The sequence below is a fragment of the Python bivittatus genome, unplaced genomic scaffold, assembly GCF_059951505.1.
Source record: "Python bivittatus isolate LINGU-HERP-01145 unplaced genomic scaffold, Pbiv_v1 ctg000200_np1212, whole genome shotgun sequence".
NCBI classification, from domain to species: Eukaryota; Metazoa; Chordata; class Lepidosauria; order Squamata; family Pythonidae; genus Python; species Python bivittatus.
In genome coordinates, this window is record NW_028277040.1 from 18,752,408 (window position 1) to 18,775,649 (window position 23,242).

A 23,242-nucleotide genomic window follows, 5' to 3' on the forward strand; every position below is an offset into this window, starting at 1 on the left:
CTAAATACAAAATCAGTGTTACTGATACAGTCTCCATGTTAAAGATTGTCTCTGCAGAAAAGAAAGATAGTGGCGAATACACATTTGAGGTTTCCAACGATGTTGGAAGCAGCAGCTGTAAAGCTAGCATTAACGTCTTAGGTTCGTATTCTATACTTCTCTTGAGGGTGGGTGGGCAGGTTGTCTCTTTAATGGCGCTTCTTATTTTTCGGACTACAAAAGGCAAACATAGACGGCTTGATCTAATCTGTTTGATCTGTCTTTGATAGATCTGATCATACCACCTAAATTCACCAAAAAGCTAAAGAAAATGGATAGCATTAAGGGATCTTTCGTTCACCTTGAATGTATAGTATCTGGGTCGCATCCAATAAGCATCCAGTGGTACAAGGATGGCCAGGAGATAAGTGCTAGTGAAAAGCACAAATATTCTTTCCATGATAACACAGCATTCTTGGAGGTCAATCAGCTGGAGGGTTCAGACAGTGGATCTTATACTTGTGAAGCAACAAATGAAGCAGGACAAAACCAGTGCAGTGCATATTTAACTGTTAAAGGTTTGGATGTCTGGCTTTTTCTTATTGGCAAATCATTTGGCATTTTTCTTTAATTTTGGATCTTTTTCATTGTATCATTGATTACCTTTCTGGGGGCATTTTTCTTTTCACTCTTTGTAGAACCCCCAAGTTTCATTGAGAAACCACAATCACAGGATGTTATACCTGCTGCTAGAGTCCAGCTCAAAGCTCTTGTGAGTGGTACACCTCCCTTACAAATAAAATGGATCAAAGATAGCAAAGAACTCCTTTCGGGAGCCTCTCGCTCAGTGTATAAGGATGACACTTCAAGTGTACTAGAACTCTTTTCAGCCAAGCTATCTGACTCAGGAAATTATATCTGCCAACTAAGCAATGATGTTGGGTCAACTACCTGCAAAGCAACTCTCTTTGTGAAAGGTCTGCATTTTTTTCTCCTGTGGTTATTAATTGCATTTTATGTTAGATAATCTTACTTTTTTTTTTCTTTTTACTGGCAAGGAAGTGATGCATGCATATCACTGCGTCCTTCTTCTTAGCTCTTAAAAATGCCAATTACGTTTTTTCAGGATATCCTTTCTGAATGCATTTTTTTTTCCTCCCAATTTTAGAACCACCCAGGTTTATTCAGAAACCAAGCCCTGTAGTAGTTTTGAGGAAAGGGCAGTCTACCACTTTTGAATGCCAGGTAGCCGGTACACCTAAAATCCACGTGGCTTGGTATCTTGATGGGAATGAAGTATTGGACTCTGATAAACATGAAGTCTCCTATGTAGATGACATTGCCACTCTTAAAGTCCTCAGTGCCAAGGTAGAGGATAGTGGGACTTATATATGTGAAGCTCGTAACGATGCAGGTAGCAAGAGCTGCAGCATTGAATTGAAAGTGAAAGGTTAGTCATCCGTATTTCTTTTTGGCTTCATTCACCTGCGCTGTTGGATTTCCCTTCTTTTTTCCCCTGAGACAATTTTGTTTTCTTTTTCCAATTCAGAACCTCCCACATTTGTAAGGGAGCTAAAACCTGTGGAGGTCGTAAAAAGTTATGATGCTGTATTAGAATGTGAAGTCACAGGCACCCCACCCTTTGAAGTAACCTGGCTAAAGAACAACACTGAGATTCGAAGCAGCAAAAAATATACCATGGTTGATAAACAATTTATATTTGCCCTTCAAATAATGAACTGTGATTTCCAAGATGCTGGCGAATACCAATGTGTTATATCAAATGAAGGTGGAAGTTGTTCATGTAGCACAAGAGTCAACCTGAAAGGTGAGTTTAGGCATGGCAGTCCAGGAAGAAACTTCTACGAAAGATTTTGTTTTTTATTTCCTCTTCTTCAACGCATTTTCAAACCTTCTCCTGGCTTCTCTTTAAAACCACAGAGCCACCATCGTTCATTAAGAAGATAGAAAATATCCATGCTGTTTTGAAAGAATCTGCTACATTTCAATGCGTTGTGGCTGGTTCCCAGCCACTAACGGTATCTTGGATCAAAGATGAGAGAATACTTGAAAATGATGAGAACTTCCACATTACCCTGGAGCAAAATGTTGCAAAACTGAAGGTCAGGAAGGTTGACCTTAGTCACAGTGGGAGATACACCTGTCAGGCCAAGAATGAAGCAGGAATTGAAAAGTGCTTTGCTTTACTTTTAGTACAAGGTGTGTGAGTTTAGATTTCTACTTTGAATTCCTGTCTTCTGCCTATTATGCATAGAAAGACGTCAATGTATTTTTTGTTTTACTTCTTACTTCAGAACCTGCTCAGATCATAGAAAAGGCAAAATCAGTTAAAGTGACTGAAAAAGACCCCGTGACTTTGGAATGTACAGTAGCAGGAACTCCAGAACTTCAAGTCAGGTGGTTCAAGGATGGGAAACAGCTCATGCCCAGTAGATTTTACACCATGAGCTTTGATAATAATGTGGCCAGTTTCAGGATGGAATCCGCTGTGAAGGAAGACAGTGGTGTCTACACTTGCAGAGTTGAAAATGATTATGGAAGCGATACTTGTGAGGCTGTTCTGACTGTACTAGGTTTGTATTTATATTCACTCCAACTGGCATTTCACTTAAATTTTCTAAATTTTTTCACCGAGAAGCTTACAAGCAAGGAATGAGTCACTATTTGTCTTTTTCCTCTCCTTCTGGGCAGATCAATCAATCCCACCCTCATTTACCAAAAAATTACCCAAAATGAGTAAAATTCTTGGATCAGCCATCCATATGGAATGCAAAGTTTCCGGATCACTTCCAATTACAGCAAAATGGTATAAAGATGGAAAAGAGATATCCGATAGTGCAAAATACAGAAGTTTGTGCCATGAGAACACTGTATCGCTAGAGATTAATTACCTAGAGTTGACCGATTCTGCAAATTACACTTGCAGCGTGACTAACATTGCAGGAAGTGACTCATGCAGTGCCATCTTAGCAGTAAAAGGTTTGGATTCCTATCTTCTTTCTCAATTCTGTACCGTGTAAAATCCAAATCTTGTCCAGTTTCAATTTCACAATAGCCTGTTTGACCTAGTTAAAAACACTGTTTTGCGTTCTCTCTTTTAGAATTTAACTTCTTACCATCTTCTTAATGCGTTTGGCTCTTTCTCTCTTTTATGATGCTGCCTTCTGATCTAGGTTTCTCGCGCCAAAACTAAATCCACTCTTTTGTCTCTTAAAATGTTTAGAACCACCAAGCTTCCTAACAAAACCAGAAAGCCAAGAAACAATCCCTGACTCTGCTGTGGAATTTAAGGCTGTTTTAAAGGGAACGCCACCTTTTAAAATAAAGTGGTTTAAAGAAGATTTAGAACTTGGACCTGGACCTAACTGTGTATTTGGGATTGAAGGATCAACTGGTTTCTTAAATCTTTATTCCGTGGATGTCTCAAGAAGTGGGAATTATACTTGCCAAGTATCCAATGATGTTGGCAGTGATTCTTGTACAACCACACTGAACGTAGCAGGTGTGCTAATGGCTTCTGTGTTTCTTCTCTCGTATCTCTCTTCCGCTTCCTTTTGATAAAAGTGTTTTAATTACTTTCCTCTGTGCGTTGTAAAATATAGGAAACTCTAGAGATAAGTTCATCAGAGTTCTTTACCCTCTTCTATTATACAGAATGAATTTCCTCCTCTTTTACTATATAAGTAGAGAGAGGATCTCTTTCCTTGCTATTGATCCACTTTCAATGTTTGCTCTTTCCTCTTAGAACCTCCAAAGTTTGCCAAGAGGCTAGACCCATTCAACGTTGTGAAACAGGGTGACTCCACACGACTTGAGTGTAAAATCACTGGCTCTCCTGAAATCAGAGTGGTATGGTACAGAAATGATACTGAGCTCCATGCTAGTGAAAAGCTCCAGATGTCATTCATAGATTCTATTGCAGTTCTTGAAATGAGGCATCTCGGCATTGAAGATAGCGGAGATTACATATGTGAAGCACAGAATCCTGCTGGCAGAGCAAGCTGCAGTACAAAACTTCTAGTAAAAGGTTAGCAAGTAAAATGCATATTTTCATAAGCTAATTGGACCATACCCCATGGTATAAGGCCACCAGAAAGGAGAACAGATACTGTAGTCAAACTAAAATCCTCCTCCTTCCTGCAGTTCCCAAAATCTGCAGAAAAACTTTAGGACACCCTGCAGGTTGGAGGAGGGGAGGAGGGGAGGAGGGGAGGAGGAGTCCAATTACAAGTTGAAATCCTGACATTAAATGGAATCCAATGTAAGGATGGCATAACATTGTCTTCAATCACGACAGGGTCCTTGTTTTCACTTAAGAAGTATTTTCTAACTTATGGCATTTGCTCTATTTATCGAGAATGATTTAAGGCAGATGGGGCAACCTTTGGAGGGTGGAGAATGAAGGTGACATGGTGATATTTATTGCGGGGGAGGGGGATTATGGAAAATAAATGTATGAATCCTCTTGAAGACTAGTATTCCCTACTTTATAGCTTAAACTGTCAGAAGGACCTGATGTCCTCAAAACTGCCATGGCCCACTATTGGCTATTCTTGACCGAAGAGATTTGATTGCAGTCATTGTAAAGATGGAGATGGTCATCATACTTTCTGCGTATCAGAGGAGGTCTGGGTTGTTCTTCATAAAAGATGATAAAATACCCATCTCCTGCTACCCTTTGCCTTTTTGGCTTGGCATTATCATTGAGATGTCAATCTTAGTCCTGACTGATACCTTGGATAATTCACGTCTGACAAACTCATGCCATGATAGATACAGTCTCTCAATGCTCTGATTTTATTCACACAAATGTTGCAACACTAACTTTTCCATAATTATCTTTTAAAAAATGGAACCTGCTTCTTTCTTCTTCCTAGAACCTCCTGTATTTAGCAGAAAACCATCTCCAGTAGATACCCTCAAAGGTACCGAAGTTCGCCTTGAATGTGAAATCTCTGGGAGTCCACCATTTGATATCACATGGTATAAGGATAAGAGACAAATCCGCAGCAGTAAAAAATACAAGGTCACCTCCAAAAACTACTATGCAAATATTCATATTCTTAACATTGAAACTTCTGACATTGGTGAATATCAGTGCAAAGCGAAGAATGATGTGGGAAGTGATACTTGCCTTTGTACTGTAAAACTGAAAGGTAATCAACACTTGTTCCTACAGAAAATATACATTCTTCTGTGTAAGATTGGCCAAGTGGTTTATTACTGGGAGTCTTGATGCCCGTTGCCTCTTTTCTCTTCAGAACCACCAAAATTTGTCACCAAAATCAATAGTCTAACTGTTGTGGTGGGTGAACCAGTAGAGTTACAAGCAACAGTAGAAGGCTCTCAGCCTATTTCAGTTTTGTGGCTCAAGGATAAGGAAGAGGTCATCCGAGAAAGTGAAAACACTGCAGTAACCTACGTGGAAAACATTGCCACTTTACAGCTTGCCAAAGCAGAGCCATCAAGTGCTGGGAAGTATATCTGTCAAGTCAGCAACGATGCTGGAACCCGTGAATGTATGGCTATTTTAACAGTCTTAGGTTGGTAATCACAGACATTTGTCTTTTTTTAAAAGACCTATTTTTAAAGCTGGAAAGTCTGGATGTCAGAGCCTTGAGAATTTTAAGATTGTGACCATAACTATGTTTATTTATCATTAGCAATGTGCAAGGCACATTATGGAGTGCAGAAAAGGGGAGGGAACTGCCCCCCAAAAGCTTGCAATATAAAATCAGTGCAGGGGAACAATGGAGAAAAGGGAGGAGATGCATTCTGTGGAAGGGGTAGATTGGATTGTGATTATATCAGAATAAATGTACTTACAGGCTTAGACATAGCAAGACACAAGGAGAAAATAACTGCATCAGGAACTTCTTGGGGCATTTAACTGACTTTTGTTATCATTTGAAGTATGTTACAAAAATCATTTTGACCTAGGACATCATCTTAACTTTAGCTCAGGAAAGCATCATAGATGATCCATGTTATGACAGAGTGAAAATATACCAACAAATGTGATTTGCTCTTTATTGCATCCAGAGCATATTAATTACTGAGTAAGAATGTTTTGATGTCTTAATGTGCTTTATGCAGATGCCACAAACATCCCCCCTCCTAAACATAATATTGGAAGGGTTTGTCAGGTGTCTGTATTCCAGGAAAGGAAAGCCACTCATAGGGTTGTCCTAATTCCACTGGAGTTGGGTGGCCAATAATTTTAAATAAATAAATAATAACTCTAAAGCAAAGAAAAAAGAAAAAAAGCAATTTTGAGCATGGGCTTCTGTAAGTACAAGAGCCCTGTGTCCAATGAAACAGAGATTTACAACTGGATCTTGCTTGTATCTCTTTCCAGAGCCTGCTGTCATTGTGGAAAAGGCAGAGCCAATGAAAGTTACTGTAGGAGATGCCTGTACCTTACAGTGCAAAGTGAGCGGAACCCCTGAACTTTCAGTAGGCTGGTTTAAGGATGGAAAAGAACTGATAAGCAGTGACAAATACAGAATTGTCTTCTACAAAAACACGTCTACACTTAAAATTCTTGATTCAGAAAGGGAAGACAGTGGCCTATATACCTTTGGGGTACAGAACAACGTGGGCAAAAGCAGCTGCACCGCTTCAGTTGAAGTTCTAGGTTGGTTTTGTTGCTTCTCTCCGTAACGTTTTTACTAGAGGAATTATTCCAATATTCCTGGAGGGTCATTATTTTGCTTTGTTCCTCTTAACAGATCGGATCATTCCACCCTCTTTCACAAGAAAACTAAAAGAAACCCATGGTGTCCTGGCTTCTTCTGTGGTTCTCGAATGCAAAGTTGCAGGATCTCTACCAATTACCGTTGCTTGGTTTCATAATGGTCATAAGCTGACTGGTGGGGAAAAACATCAGATCACCTTTTCTGATAATGTTTGCACTTTGCAAATCACTTCACTGAACTTATCTGATACAGGGACTTACATATGCAAAGCTGCTAATGTAGCAGGCTCCAGTGAGACCAGGGCTGTTTTAACCGTGCAAGGTCAGTACTTAATGCCTGGCTAGCTCTTTGTTGAAAGCTTTCATATTTAATGTTTAATTCTTAACACATTTTTTCTTCTGGGATAGGAGAGACATGTTAATTGTAGGCTTGCTTACTAATCCACCAATCTGTTATTTCCTTTAATGCAAATTTAGAACCACCCTCTTTTGTGAAGGAACCCGAATCTGTGGACATTTTGCCCAGCAGAAGTGCTACCTTTTCAGCTGCCTTCAGAGGAACTCCACCATTTAAAGTGAACTGGTTTAGAGGAGTCAATGAACTGGTACCGAGTGATAAATGTAATATCTATTTGGAAGATTCTGTCACAGATCTAGAGCTCTTTGATGTAGAGCCATCACAGAGTGGAGAGTACACTTGTATTGTAAGCAATGAAGCTGGCAAAGTGTCTTGTACAACACATCTTTTGGTCAAAGGTTGGTCAAAAAAATCAATTGCTTACTGTTAGATTTTTAAATGTTTGTACCACACTTTTGTTTAATGCTTGGGTTCTTCTTGCTCTCTAGAGCCAGCAGTTTTTGTGAAGAAACTAAGTGACCACTGTGTGGAACCAGGAAAATCTATAATTTTAGAGAGCAGGTACACAGGTAGCCTCCCAATTTCAGTGACATGGAAGAAAAATGGAGTCATTTTAAGCCAATCTGATAAGTGCAGCATCACTACAACCGAGAAATCTTGCATTCTGGAAATACTTAATAGTACAAAAGATGACCAAGGGGAATATACCTGTATGGTGGAAAATGAGGCTGGAGAAGATATTTGTGAAGCATTGGTATCTACTTTAGGTGTGTCTCTGTGACATTATAACTCTCTTTGTTACTCCATTATGTAGTTCCAAGTTGCAGGTATGATTATCTTAATGCTGACATTGAATATTTGTGTTCTCAGAACCTCCTTCTTTCATCACACACCTGGGGCCTCTTGAAGTATCAGTTGGAGACTATACAACTTTACAGTGCCAAGTTTCTGGAACTCCAGAAATCACAATATCTTGGTACAAAGGCGATACTAAATTAAGATCCACTCCCGAGCATAAGATGTACTTCAAAGACAATGTTGCCACATTGATATTTAACAAAGTAGATGTCGGTGACAGTGGGGAATATATTTGCAAAGCTGAAAACAGTGTTGGAACTGCCTCTTCAAATGCTATCTTGACAGTCCAAGGTGATAATTTCATTCTGAGTTGTTTAAAAATGCAGATTTACCAGTCTTTCACTCTCTGACAAAGGATTTCACCTGCCCATCTTTATTGCATGCTTGTTCTTTTACAGAACGAAAACGTCCACCTTCTTTTGTGAAGATATTAAAGGATACAGAGCAAACTATTGGCTTCCCAGTTAAATTTGTTTGCCGCCTAAATGGGTCTGAACCTATTAGTGTTACTTGGTATAAAGATGGTGTACCTTTAAGAGATGACTTCAATGTGCAAACCTCTTACATTGATAATGTGGCCACCCTTCATCTCTTGCAAACTGACATGGCCCATACTGGGCAGTATTCTTGCGTGGCTACCAATCCTGTTGGGACTGCTACTTCTAGTGCTAGATTCACAGCCTCAGGTTTGTTTCACACTAACTTTGTCCTGTTTTCTTCCTGATCTTTAAAGCAATATTACAATACTTATCTCATATGTGCTCAAAAGGAAACAACAACAATCTCCTCTTCCTTTTCATCTTCAGAAGCCAAACAAGCTCCCTTGTTTGATATCACACCTGAATCTAGAGATGTTCCTGTGGGAGAAGGTGTTGACTTCGAGTGCCATGTGACTGGAACCCACCCTATACATGTTATCTGGGCAAAAGATGGCCGAGAGATCCGCACAGGAGGAAATTATGCAATCACATTTGTGGCAAATACAGCTCACTTAAGGATTCTGAGAGTAGGCAAAGGAGATTCTGGACAGTATACCTGCCAGGCTAGCAATGAAGTTGGCAAAGACTTTTGCTCAGCTCAGCTTAATGTGAAAGGTATTGGAATTTTAATAAGCTTGGTCCAGCAAAACTTTTTAAAATTCAGAAGTGGGAATTCTTGGGTTTTCTTTTTTCTGGCAATTCTTTATTTCTAACAACTGGATATCAAAATTGAATGGATGGTATTCAAACAAACAAAAAAAGCAGACTATTAATCCTGAAATCTCTTTTTCCCTTATTTCTTCTAATATATATTCTGTGAGAGATTGATCTCAAAGAATTGAACTATTATTGGAGACCTAGAAGGGAGAAGAATGGTTGAGCTGATAATTCTTCTTCTATCCTCTCCACACAGATTTAACTGTAACTGCAGGAAGGTTCAGCCCTTAAGTTCTGTCTAGCAGCAGCAGGAAGGGAAGGAAGTATTATATATCATTCTGCTGTCCTTGCTATTCAGTTCACCAAGCCTATCACTTATTAGTCTAGGAACACTTGGATTTTTCAGTTTCAAAAACAGAAATTTATCATATATTTTTGGATATAATTACTGTTATTCAAACCAAGTGGTAACAAATTAATAGTAATGAGTGAAAAAGTCAGTTACGGTTAAGCTAACTGTGGGTAAACTTGTGCAATCGCAGCTAGTAGTAAACCTGATAAATTTCTAACTTATGGCTAAGTACTTTTGCCAAGTGTGGACAATCTATCTGAGCCTTTGCACTCTTGGCTTCTAAATTTATCTTTTTCTTTAATACCACTGAACTTACCAATGGTAAGTTGCAATAGTTTTTATTCAAAACATACAGTACCATGGTATTAAATGTTACTTTCTTCTGGCTTCTCAGAACCTCCTAAATTTGTAAAGAAGCTTGAAGCCTCAAGAATGGTGAAGCAGGGTGACTCATGTCAACTTGACTGTAAAATCAGTGGCTCCCCAGAAATCAAAATTGCATGGTATAAGAATGACCAAGAACTCCATGCTAGTGATAAATACTACATGACCTTCAGTGATGCTACAGCGGTTCTCATCATCGTTGATGCCAATCTTGAAGACAGTGGCGATTACATTTGTGAAGCTCTTAATTCTGCTGGCACTGCGAGCTGCAGTACAGTAGTAACAGTAAAAGGTTAGAAGCTACTACTTCCAAAGTCTTCCTTCTTGTGCCCTTCATCCTGCATTCTTTTCTTCTCTAAAAGATTTAATTCATCTTTATAGACCTGGTGCCTTCCAGAAGTCTTGGATTTCAGTTCTTGTAATTTCTTTGCCAGTTGGTTAGAAATTCTGGGAGCTGAACTCCAGTATATCTGGAGGCACTAGGTTGGAGAAAGCTGAGTTAGAGATTAAACTCTAAGATACTTCCCAATGGTAGAAAATGCATTCAATCAAGTGTAGGGACCCTCTAGCTTTGTCTATCACTGTCAGTTTCAGAAGATACAAAGCTGTAGTAGCACAGAACAACAGAGGGTCCAATCTACTTTCTATAATTCAAGTTCTGGCAGAAGAAGCTTTAAAAATGTTCTGTGCTGTGATCAGGATATGTTTCATGAGCACCTAAGAAATTGACAAAGAGCAACAGGTGGCTGGATGAAAGAGTGGGGGATAATATAACAAATGAGTGACATGAGTAGGAAGGCCAGCTTTTTGTTATCTCTGCCCACTAGCCTGCATGATGTTTATCTGTTACCTCTTAGCAACCTTCTATAGTTAGAGAAGCACTTAGATGTTAACAACAATTATATGGTAAGAGGAGGAAAGAATTCCTTTCTTTGTTTTTGTTTTAAATTACAACACTCATGGAGATAGGAAGGAAGTCTGTAAGACTATATTCTTGTGCATAGGAGATTCATAGAATGGGATCAAGAATAGCAGATCTGGCTGTAGACGTGGCATACATCACAATCTATATTAAAGGTTATGCGTAGGCACACATAACCTTTATGAACTAATTCATTTGGAATATTTAGTCCTGCATGCAAAAAGAATTTGCAGGGGATGACAGAGTTTCCAAGCAAGACTTTACAGGTTTGGATTTAGAAATAGCTTCAAAGTGGACTGTGATGTACACAGCACTTCTGAAAACTAGGATAGTTCTTAAGCAACATACCTCTTCTGTTTTTAAATGTTCTGCCCTATTTTCAAGAAACCTCTTCCTGAAGACCAATTATGTATTCTCATAACTGTTTCATTATAGAGCCTCCTGTTTTTAGCAAGAAGCCTAGCCCTGTAGACACCCTTAAGGGCACTGATGTTATCCTTCAGTGCGAAATTGCAGGCACACCACCATTTGAAGTTGCCTGGTTCAAAGACAGAAAGCAGATCAGAGGCAGTAAGAAGTTCAAAGTCACAATAAAGAACTTCAGTGCCAGTGTTCACATTCTTAACCTTGAAGCTGCTGACACAGGAGAATATCAGTGCAAAGCCTCCAATGAGGTGGGAAGTGACATTTGCTCTTGCGCTGTCAAGTTCAAAGGTTAGTATTTGTACAAACTGTTCTTCGCAAGAAATTCTTTTCTTGAGTTTCTTTCTTGCTCGCTTACGATTTTCTTTCCCCTCTTCTTTTACCATAAATCATTCTCTTCTCTCACAGAACCACCACGGTTTGTTAAGAAATTGAGTGACACTTTCACCTACGCAGGGGAACCCACTGCTTTACGAGCTGTAGTGGAAGGTTCCCAGCCCATTTCTGTTTTGTGGCTTAAGGACAAAGGTGAAATAATCAGGGAGAGCGAAAACCTCCAGATTTCATTTTCAGACAACATTGCAACTCTTCAGATTGCAAGCGCTGAAGCCGCCAGTGGTGGGAAATACATCTGCCAGATTAAAAATGATGCTGGGATGCGAGAATGTGCTGGATACTTGCAAGTCCTAGGTTGGTACTGGCTTCCATCCCCTTCTGAAGAATGAATCTTGGCTGCCTTTGTCATGGCAGTAAACTATTCTTCTTAGCCTCAGTTTTGTAACTGACTGTTTCCCTTCCTCCAGAACCAGCTGTAATCCTAGAAAAGCCTGAACCAATGATAGTTACAGCTGGCAGTGCTTTTACTTTGGAGTGCACTGTGGGTGGGACTCCAGAGCTAATCACCAAATGGTTTAAGGATGGAAGACAGCTGGCCAACAGTCGCAAACACCAAATTAGCTTTTCCAATAAAGTAGCAACGCTCAAGGTCCTTTCTGCAGACATGGATGACCGAGGGCTATACACTTTTGAAGTGCAAAATGAAGTGGGGAAAAGCAGCTGCACTTCCTCCGTGGATGTCTCAGGTTAGCCAGAACTCTTGTTTCTCAGTTACCATTCTCTTTCTTCTAGTTGTATCTTTCTTCTCTTAAAACATGTCTTTTGGTTACCTTTACGCAAACAGAACACCTTATCCCACCTTCTTTTATAAGAAGATTAAAAGAAACGTTTGGTGTGCTGGGTTCTTCCATTGTTCTGGAGTGTAAAATTGCTGGATCGCTACCAATGACCGTGGCTTGGTTTTATGGAAGCGATGAGATCTTCAGTGGAGATAAATATGAAACCAGCTTTTCCGATAATGTCTGTACCTTGAAGGTGAATGCTCTAGAATCCTCTGACACAGGTCCCTATACCTGCACTGCTGCCAACGTAGCTGGTTCTGACGAATGTAGCGCTTTTTTGACTGTTCAAGGTCAGTAAAGGAAAGAAAGCCATTGGCTCTGGGTGTTTCTTCTATGTATTTCTCTTGCATTCTTTGCATCTTTATTTTATCCATATTCCACCTACTTGGCACAGCTACTAACATTTTTAACATTGTGTATGTGTGAACCTAGAACCACCCTCTTTTGCAAAGACACCGGATCCGCTGGAGGTTTTACCGGGGATGAGTGTGACATTCAGGAGTCTGATCAGAGGAACTCCTCCATTCAAGGTGAACTGGTTCAAAGGAAGCAGGGAACTTGTGCCAGGGAAAACATGCAACATCCTCTTGACAGATTCAACTGCAGAACTGGAATTGTTTGAAGTAGGACCTCTCCAGACCGGAGATTACACCTGCCTTGTTACTAATGATGCTGGCAGTGCTTCTTGTACTACACATCTTTTTGTGAAAGGTTTGTCTAAATGCTACTCCCTATACCTATTATGGCCTGCATACATTTAAATAAGTATGTGCGTGCACACATATATGTGTGTTACAGTTTTTGATGTGATCCGTTCTTATACAACTCTCTTAGAACCAGCTGTATTTCTGAAGAAACTGAGTGATTTCAGCGTAGAGCATGGGAACTCCATCATTCTAGAAAGTACATTCAGTGGAACTCCTCCACTTTCGGTGACATGGAAGAAGAATGGCTTAAACCTCACACAGTCTCCAAAATGTAATATAACGACCACAGAAAAATCAGGCATCCTGGAAGTCCTTAGTAGTAACAGAGAAGATGAAGGAGAATACACATGTGAAGTTGCAAATGATGCTGGGGAGGATGTATGCCATGCCTTGGTGTCAATCTTAGGTGTGTTGCTAACTTAAGTTAGGTAATTATTCTTATATTAATTTTATGGTATACCTTAACCACCGGGGTATTTACTGTGGTGTTCATTTCTACTTCAGAACCACCTTATTTTGTTAAACACTTGGAAAGTGTGGAGGTGACCATTGGAGAGCCTTTGTCTTTACGATGCCAAGCAGCTGGAACGCCAGAAATTAAAGTGTCGTGGTACAAAGGAGATACCAAACTAAGATCTACTCAGGCTTATAAAATGCACTTCAAGAACAATATAGCTACACTTACTTTCAGCCGGGTGGAGAATGCTGACATTGGCGAATACACCTGCAAAATAGAGAACAGTGTTGGGTTCGCTACTTCAACAACCATGCTAGCTATCAAAGGTGATAATTCACTAAGTCTGTTGGTTCAAATATTTTTGTGCAATGTATCTTTTTTTAAAAAAAAAATCCACTCACGTGGCAAACACAGGAATAAGGCTGCATTATTCCCCTGCCCTGGAATGCACACAGGCAGCAGGGTTAAATATTAAGGGGACTAGAAGATTTATGCAACTTTTCATCTCTCTCCCTGTGCCTCACAATTTTAGCATAAGTGCATTGCATCAGTCAGAGCAGGACATCTGGCTGGAATATGGAAATGTGCACAGAGATTCCATCCCTCTGAATGTTGTGCTGGTCTCTGGGTCTGTGCAAATGCATACATATAGGAATTGGGAAAGGACTTGTCTCTGTTGGGGTACTGTGCCTCTAGTAGAAGGAGATGCCTAAAATATTATTGTGAGTGTTTTAGGATCATTTGGTATACATTGCCATTTCTATTTGCAGAACGTAAACTTCCACCTTCATTTACGAAGAAGCTAAAAGATGTACAAGAAATGGTTGGGTGTCCTGTTGCTTTTGATTGCCGCATCATTGGCTCTGAGCCTCTTCAGGTGTCTTGGTACAAGGAAGGGCTGCTCTTGCGGGATGATCATAACATTCAAGCAACCTTCTTAAATAATGTAGCAACCCTTCAAATCTTACAAACAGAGATGGCTCACTCTGGCCAGTACATTTGCACAGCTCAAAATGCCCTTGGAACGGCTTCTTCCAGTGCCAAACTCCAACTCTCAGGTTTGTAATTATTTGAATTAGGACTTGCCACATTTAGTAATACTGTTTAAAGAATACAACTAGATTGTAGGCATGATACAGCAGGGAACAGTGAGGGGTTTTTTAAAGAAAATGTGATGAAGGCAGATACAATGTTCTCTCTCTCTTTTTTTTGCAGAACATCTGAAACCTCCTTTCTTTGACGTGAAGCCTTTGCCTCTTGATGTTGCTCTTGGGGAAAGTGGTTCTTTCACGTGCCATGTCACAGGATCTGCGCCAATGAAAATCACCTGGGCGAAAGATAGCAGAGAGATCCGTCCTGGTGGCAATTACAAGATTACACTGGTAGAAAACACAGCCACACTGACTGTTCTTAAAGTAGGTAAAGGTGATGCTGGACTTTATACCTGCTCTGCAAGCAACAGTGCTGGGAAGGATTCTTGTGGTGCTCAGCTGACCTTCAAAGGTAATTTCTAAAAAAATATAAATCATAACACTCGTATTATATTTAGACACATATACATCTTTGCCGCACATTTTTTTGTTGTTCCCATTTTTAAAAAAAAATGAATGGAAAGTATGCTTGACTCTGTTAGGCTGTCAAATGGGCTAACATGGTTAAGATCCTTGTTCTAAAGTAGCAGCTGGTAGAATTTATGATAGGAAGTGATTTTCATGAGAAAGCTGGTGCTTTGTGTTTTGTATTTATCCTTATAAGACTTTCTAAACTTAACAACACATGGAAATATACTAGGCCATAATATGCTGGTCTATGACTCTAATAAAGATTTGATTTGTTGTGGCCATAAAGAAGCTGATTATCCTTCAATATCTGAATAGAATATCTTACTTGTATATTATTGTATAATATTATATGAGCATAATTCTGGGTAGATTTATTTTCCACAGAAGTATAATTAAACTATTAAAATCTGTGATAACAAGAAAGAAACTGAACATTTATTGTACTTCTATAATGAGCTTTGAAATACATATTTCATAAGTAGTAGAAACATTTGAAGTAGAAGTATAGCACAGTTTAACTTAAAGGGGATAAGCTGGCCTTTCTTTGCTGATATACTATGGCAAATAACATATACTCCTGGTAAGACAGAGTGGCTCTGGATTGGAGGCCCCTCTGTATCCAAGGATTTACCATCTTTGGTTTTGGATGGTTGCACTGCCACGGACAGATCCAGTGCGTAATCTGGGGGTCCTCCTGGACTCACGGCTCCTGCTGGAGGAACAAGTGGCAGTCGTGGCCAGGAGAGCTTTTGCCCACCTCTGTGTGGTATGCCAGTTACACCCCCTCCTGGATCAAGGGGCTCATCAGTCAGTCACTCATGCCCTGGTCATCTCTAGGCTAGACTATTGCAATGCGCTCTACATGGGGCTACCTTTGAAGAGTATCCAGAAACTACAGCTGGTCCAAAATGCGGTTGCGCAGACAATTTTGAGTGCCCCAAGAATGGCACATGTAACACCTTTACTATGCGAGCTGCATTGGGTCCCAGTCTGCTTCTGGATCCAATTCAAAATGTTGGTTGTCACCTTTAAAGCCCTACATGGCACGGGTCCAGGTTACCTGAGGGACTGTCTCACTGCCATCTCATCAACCCATCCCACCCAATCAGGCAGAGAGGGCATGTTGAGGGTCCTGTCAGCAAGAGAATGTTGGCTGGTGGGGCCCAGGAGGAGAGCTTTCTCTGCCGTTGCCCCCACTCTTTGGAACATTCTCCCCCCAGAGGTGTGGCAGGCCTCCACCCTACTGGCCTTCCGGAAAGAATTAAAGACTCTGCCAGCTTGCGTGGGGTGATAACAACCTTACCCAATCCTGGGGGTGGCTAGCGCCTTGATGACGCTCCCTGAGTGACTGCAGTTATCCTTGGATCTATTTATTTTCTATTTATTATTGTGATTTTGTAATTTTAATTGTTTTTAACTGTTTTGTAAACTGCCCAGAGTCATTCAACGAGATGGGTGGTGATAAATTCGATAAATAAATACATAAATAAATAAATAAATAAATACTCAGTATCTTGAGATTTTGCAGATTTAATGCAAACAATTCATCATTGCCTTATGAATACATTTTCCCCCTTTTTCCACAGAGCCACCAAGATTTATTAAGAAGTTAGACTCTTCCAGAGTTGTGAAAGAACATGATTCAACTAGATATGAATGCAAGATAGGTGGTTCCCCAGAAATTCACATTGCGTGGTACAAGGGTGAAACTCAAATTCATCCCAGTGACAAATACAGCATGTCTTTCATTGATTCAGTGGCAGTCATTGAAATGCACAATCTGACTGTTGAAGACAGTGGAGACTACGCTTGTGAAGCTCAAAATGCAGCTGGTAGTGCTAACAGCAGTACCTCCCTGAAAGTGAAAGGTCAGAATCTGTTCTTCCTTCATTTTTCATTTGTTTACTATGTTTCCATTAAAGTCCAAAACCAGGTCAGTTTAACTGAGCATAGAAATACTTATCTCAAATACATGTAATCTCCCATCTCACTGCAATTTTATATTCTCGGTGCTTGTTAATGTCCATCCTTCACTTTTAACGGAAATTTTAATCTCTTCTTTTATAGCTCCTCCAGTTTTCCGCAAGACACCTCGGCCAATAGAATCCTTGAAAGGAGTTGATGTTCATCTGGAATGTATGCTTCAAGGCACACCTCCCTTCCAAATTTTATGGTATAAAGATAAAAGAGAAATCCGAACTAGCAAGAAGTACAAGATTTTGTCTGAGAATTACCTTGCTAGTCTACACATTCTTAACACTGATGCTGCAGACGCCGGTGAATATCACTGCAAAGCTGTCAACGATGTGGGAAGTGATGCTTGCGTTTGTTCTGTGACGCTGAGAGGTTTGTACATGACTTCCGGTTATCCTTTTTTTTTCTTTTTTACATCTTTGTTCTCTTACGTAGCATTTACGTATTTCTTCTCCTGTCTTCAGAACCCCCGAGGTTTGTGAAGAAACTTCATGATATCAGTGCACTAGTTGGGGAGCCAGCAGAATTACAAGCAACTATCGAAGGCTCTGAGCCAATTTCTGTTCTTTGGTTGAAAGACAAAGGAGAAATTATCCAAGAAAGTGACAACCTCTGGATGTCATATACAGATAAAGTGGCAATCCTTCAAGTTGTAAACGCAGAGCCAACCGACGCAGGAAAATACACTTGCCAGATTAAAAATGATGCTGGAAGTCAGGAATGTTTTGCTACCATATCAGTTCTCGGTTAGTAGATTTAAACAACAATACCAAACTACAGAGTCATATTTTACATGATCTTGCCAACCAATGTGACTATGGTTTGCATCTCATTCCAGAGCCAGCAACTATTGTAGAGAAGCCAGAACCAATGAAAGTTACAGCAGGAGATTCTTGTACCTTAGAGTGTACTGTTTCTGGGACACCTGAGCTTACCACTCGGTGGTTGAAGAATGGAATTGAACTCACTTCTGACCAGAAATACAAAATCACTTTCTTCAATAAAGTATCTGGGCTCAAGATTCTGAATGCAGGTTTACAGGATAGTGGAGAATATACATTTGAGGTGAAGAACAGCGTTGGTCAGAGCAGCTGTACAGCTTCTGTACAGGTTTCAGGTTAGTGGATTAACATGGGAGATAATGAATTCTGTATTTCTTCTGCATTTTCATATGGAGTTTTGCATACATTGACTTGTGTTGTTAGGCATCCAGGTGCCATTCCTAAATGCCTTAGAAATGTACTTATTGAGGAATATCTGGCAGAGGATCAGTTATACCAATGAATATTCCTTAGATACGCTTTCACAAGTTATGCTTTGCCTTTAACGGCATATAGTACTGTTAACACAGTTGAGAATGCCTTTCTAAAAGGGAAAGAAAATGTGTGCTTGTTTTCAGCACTGTCTTAAATATAATATGCCAAAACACACACATACGCTAAACAACAAAAGCATTAAACACTTGAACATTTGTTACTCAGGAAATTGTGTAAAAAGGCCTATTATTATCATCAGAGATGTCCATAGGATCTACTGCTTTCATCAGAATTATGCAAACAGCATTGCACTGTGAGTTTCACTCTTTTCATACATGCGTATAGCATCAGGACACATGTATAAAAAAGGTGGAGCTTGTATTGCCTCAGCACAGTACTGCTTTTGTCATCCCCCCCTTGCCCCTCCCTGCAGATGTCACTGCTTATTGTAATGTTTAATCTTTGCTTTGTGCTCACAGATCGCATTATACCACCTTCATTCACAAAAAGGCTGAAAGAAACACATGGTCTCTTGGGCTCATCAACTGTACTTGAATGCAAAGTCATTGGATCCCCTCCAATCTCTGTTTCTTGGTTCCATGATGGTTATGAGATCAGTAGTGGAGAAAAATATCAAGCAACTCTTACAGATAACACGTGCTCTTTAAAAGTGAATGCTCTTCAAGAATCAGATATTGGAACTTACACTTGTATAGCAACCAATGTAGCTGGATCTGATGAATGTGAAGCATATTTCATGATCAGAGGTAAAATTTGAGATTATAATATGTGTTAAAAGAAAATAATTGTTTAAAAATCTAAACTTTGTATTTTATGTTCTTTAATCTGCACATTTAACATTAACAATATTTCATTGTATTTTTTTATGTATATCTAGAACCTCCATCTTTTGTGAAGAAACCTGAACCTTTGCAAGTTTTATCTGGAGCAAATGTAACATTCACAAGTATCATTAAAGGAACCCTCCCTCTTGATGTCAAATGGTTTAGGGGTAGCGTTGAATTAGTCCCAGGACATAGATGTAACATATCTCTAGAAGAATCAGTTGCTGAACTGGAGTTGTTTGATGTTCACCCTATCCAAAGTGGAGACTATACTTGCATTGTTAGTAATGAAGCTGGCAAAATCTCTTGTACAACTCACCTCTTTATAAAAGGTCTGTAATTATTGTCTTCTAGGTTAAACAGAAAGACAACCATTAATTTTAAACAATAACTTTAAATTTCCCATCTTGTGTTATTTTTTATAGAACCAGCCAAATTTGTGAAGAAACTGAATGACTTCCGTGTTGAGAAAGGAAAACAGTTAATTTTAGAATGCTCATACACTGGTACCCCTCCTATTCGGGCATCTTGGAGGAAAAATGGTATAAATTTATCTCAGTCAGAAAAATGCAGTATTACCACTACAGAAACATCTGCCATACTGGAGATCTCTAACAGCAGACTAGAGGATGCTGGATTGTATTCTTGCCATATAGAAAATGATTCAGGACAAGATCATTCTCAGGCAGCTGTATCAATCTTAGGTATGTAGCTTGTTTCAAAGGATGTTTTAACAAAACTATTGGCCATTTTGTTGTTTGATTGTTTGCCTGAGTGGGAAACAAATTCCTTTTGTGACTAATCTGTGCATTTGTTCTTTAGAACCACCATACTTTGTCCGAAATCTAGAGTCAGTCCAGGTGACAGTCGGAGATTCTGCATCATTACAATGTCAGATCGCTGGAACACCAGAAATCAGTGTATCATGGTACAAAGGAGACACAAAACTAAGACCAACCAGTACTTCTAAAATGCACTATAAAAACCAAGTGGCCACTTTAGTATTCAACCAGGTGGATAGCAATGATAGTGGGGAGTATGTCTGCAAAGCAGAAAACAGTGTTGGGGAAGCTGCATCTTCAGCACTGCTATCTGTTCAAGGTGAGTATGACAACCAGATTTTAAAAGTTTGGGAAATACTATTTATTACTCTTTTCAAAGGCATGGGAGAGGGAAAACATGTCTGTTTTTAGCTGTTGTTTACCAATGGAGAATTTCTGTAGCCAATACAAGCAACTTCGTACACTTGGTTAATAGCAACCCCATGTGATTGGCTAGAACATCTCAAGAGACTCACTGTATCCACTAAGTTGTCAGAATAAATCTTCCTTCTTTTATGTCATACGCTGTCTTAGATGTTGAAAATTGTTAGAAAAGACAAACTTGAGATAAATCCTGTTTAGCTTAAGCATGACTAATGTTATCTCTGTTAAGGGTATTAATTTCTATAATCTATATATTATAACTCTAGATCAGTGTTTCTCAACCATGGCAACTTTGCTGGCTGGGGAATTCTGGGAGTTGAAGTCCATACATCTTCAAGTTGCCAAGACTGAGAAACCCTGCTCTAGATAGTCTTATGCTACAGTGAGATGTATGTATCTTGCATAGATAGACACTAGAATCCTAGAGTTGGAAGGAACCATTAAGTCTATCAGGTTGAACCCCCTGATCAGTTCAGGAATCCACTTAAGGCACCCATGACCAATGGTTGTCCAGCCAATACTAGAATACATCAAGAAAAACAGAACTCATTACCTCCTTCAGTAATGCTCAAACTCAAACCCAGACCATTCAGTCAATAACTCTGTACAATATTTGTTTTCTTGCAGAACGTAAACTTCCTCCTTCATTTTCACGAAAATTAAGAGACATTCATGAAACTCTCGGCTTACCAGTTACATTTGATTGTGGCATTACTGGTTCTGAACCAATTGAAGTAACCTGGTATAAAGATGGTGCACAAATAAGAGATGGCTATAATGTGCAAACATCATATTTAAATAATGTTGCAGCTCTACAGATCTCACAAACTGACATGAGTCTTGCTGGACAATATACTTGCACAGCTTCCAATGCCATTGGAACTGCTTCTTGTAGTGCCAAACTCATCCTTACAGGTTTGTCAAGTAATAAATAATTCTCCTTTGATACTTTTATGGCACACCAAGTCTCAATTTGAAGCTCAGATCATTAGCCAGCTTTAAGTTAAGTCTCTATTTTTGATGTAAATCTTAAAATGTGCTGAATTAAATTACTTGTACTTCTTCCTATTTAGAGGGGAAGAGACCACCATTCTTTGACATCCCAATTACGCATGTTGATGCAGTTGTTGGTGACAGTGCTGACTTTGAGTGTCATATTTCTGGAACACGTCCTATTAAGGTTACTTGGTCAAAGGATAATCGTGAATTACGAACTGGAGGGAAGTATCAGATCAGCTATATAGAAAACACAGCCCATTTGACAATTCTGAAAGTTGACAAAGGAGACTCTGGAAAATATTCATGTCATGCTAGTAATGAAGTTGGAAAGGAGTCTTGCACAGCTCAACTTAATATTAAAGGTACTAGAAATTTTCATCGACAAGATGAGATTTAGATTCCATTGTGGGAGTGTGTGTGTGTTTGTGTGTGTATGTAGGTGTCTATCTAAAGAACTCAGAGCAATGTCTCACTTGCACACCTTTAGTACCTGCCAGAAAACAATTGAGACCTGGGGCATCCTTTGTAATGATGTGGGATGCCATGCTAAAGATCCTGCAGCTAATATTGGAGTCCACAGAAATCAGAAATCCTCCTTCCATGACTGTATTCCACTTTCATAGGGAAGTTCTGGAATTAATACCACTGTTTTGAACAAATGCATGAGAAGGAATCTAAAAGTTTGTGAGAGCAAAAAATGGAAAACCAAGGAAATGAGGCGTTCTTTCTGATTGTACAAAAAATAAATATTTTGGAATTCAGTTTTATTCAAACCTGTGATATCTTGGTAATGTTTTAATTTATGAACATATATTTTATAGTGGATTTAAATGTATGAGTCTCACTTTCTTCCTTAGCCATACACAAGTGGCAAACATTGGGCTATTCTGAGGATAACCCAAGACAATTGATAGAATTTAAAAAGATTTGCCTGAACACATCTTTCTCACTAGCCCACTTTCTCTTAATCTTCCTTTCTGACAGAGCGACAGAATCCACCTATTTTCACCAAAAAGTTATCTGAAACGGTAGAAGAGACGGAAGGAAACAGCTTTAAACTTGAGGGCCATGTTTCTGGTACCCAACCTCTGATGGTTGCCTGGTACAGAAATAACCAGGAGATCTATGGAAGTCCTAACTGTGAACTAGCATTTGAGAACAACACTATTCTGCTGCTTGTTAAAAATGCAGGACCAGCTGATGCAGGCTTATATACCTGCAAAGTATCCAATGAAGTTGGAAGCGCCCTTTGTACTTCCTCCGTTGTCATTAAAGGTTAGTTCATTTCCTAGTGGCCTACTGTACTATGTTTATTTTATTAGTTACTACTATTTTCCACTGTGTCAAAGTGAACATTAATTACATTACAGCTACCACTCTACATTTGTTAACAGAAGTCAGTTCTATATTATATAGTCTTATAGCTGGTTGCAGCACAATGACAGAAAACTCAAAGTGCTTCATTATTTGAGATTATAGTTTTTAAAATGAAGGGTGCACCCCTTTTTTCTATAAAGAAAAGGATCAACTGATTGATTGATTGATTGGCTTCTGCAAAAAATACCTTTCTTCATTTTTTAAAAAAGTCTTTATTATTCATATGCAAGGCAATGCTTATTTTCTGAGGAAAAGCAATCCTTTTATTATTCTTCACTCTCTACCTAGAAATTTCAGCCATGAATAGGAAAAAAAAAGTTTTTCAAGGGGACCAGTTGAGGTGGATTGCATATGTTGGCAACTGTTATGGCTCACCAACATTTGCATGTGTAGATACAAGTATGCCAATAATACATAGATTCATTTAACTACCTCCCCTTTATGATCCATCTAGAAATGTCCATCTATCTAGGACATTTTCCATGTTGAAAATGACCTTCATCTTAACAATATTCATATTAAGTTTAGCATAAAAGATAGATAATGAACATT

General features: G+C 39.2%; 1 protein-coding gene across 9 annotated transcripts in view; it reads left to right on the top strand.

The window, feature by feature from the left end:
• Nucleotides 1-23,242, top strand: part of TTN (titin) — a 299,036-nt gene that overhangs the window by 84,694 nt on the left and 191,100 nt on the right. Inside the window, exons 50-80 of one of the 9 annotated variants that reach the window (XM_088135751.1) lie at nt 3,746-4,027; nt 4,878-5,156; nt 5,262-5,543; nt 6,359-6,637; nt 6,732-7,019; nt 7,175-7,453; nt 7,544-7,822; nt 7,926-8,204; nt 8,312-8,599; nt 8,720-9,007; nt 9,796-10,077; nt 11,143-11,421; nt 11,539-11,820; nt 11,934-12,212; nt 12,311-12,598; nt 12,741-13,019; nt 13,143-13,421; nt 13,520-13,798; nt 14,243-14,530; nt 14,688-14,975; nt 16,621-16,902; nt 17,102-17,380; nt 17,473-17,754; nt 17,847-18,125; nt 18,744-19,031; nt 19,163-19,441; nt 19,535-19,813; nt 19,932-20,210; nt 20,942-21,229; nt 21,388-21,675; nt 22,298-22,588. In XM_088135751.1, coding sequence (XP_087991877.1) covers nt 3,746-4,027; nt 4,878-5,156; nt 5,262-5,543; nt 6,359-6,637; nt 6,732-7,019; nt 7,175-7,453; nt 7,544-7,822; nt 7,926-8,204; nt 8,312-8,599; nt 8,720-9,007; nt 9,796-10,077; nt 11,143-11,421; nt 11,539-11,820; nt 11,934-12,212; nt 12,311-12,598; nt 12,741-13,019; nt 13,143-13,421; nt 13,520-13,798; nt 14,243-14,530; nt 14,688-14,975; nt 16,621-16,902; nt 17,102-17,380; nt 17,473-17,754; nt 17,847-18,125; nt 18,744-19,031; nt 19,163-19,441; nt 19,535-19,813; nt 19,932-20,210; nt 20,942-21,229; nt 21,388-21,675; nt 22,298-22,588 — 8,760 coding nt within the window. The remainder of the gene's footprint in view (nt 1-3,745; nt 4,028-4,877; nt 5,157-5,261; nt 5,544-6,358; nt 6,638-6,731; nt 7,020-7,174; nt 7,454-7,543; nt 7,823-7,925; nt 8,205-8,311; nt 8,600-8,719; nt 9,008-9,795; nt 10,078-11,142; nt 11,422-11,538; nt 11,821-11,933; nt 12,213-12,310; nt 12,599-12,740; nt 13,020-13,142; nt 13,422-13,519; nt 13,799-14,242; nt 14,531-14,687; nt 14,976-16,620; nt 16,903-17,101; nt 17,381-17,472; nt 17,755-17,846; nt 18,126-18,743; nt 19,032-19,162; nt 19,442-19,534; nt 19,814-19,931; nt 20,211-20,941; nt 21,230-21,387; nt 21,676-22,297; nt 22,589-23,242) is intronic. The other 8 variants (XM_088135752.1, XM_088135753.1, XM_088135754.1 and 5 more) reach the window with 8 other exon arrangements.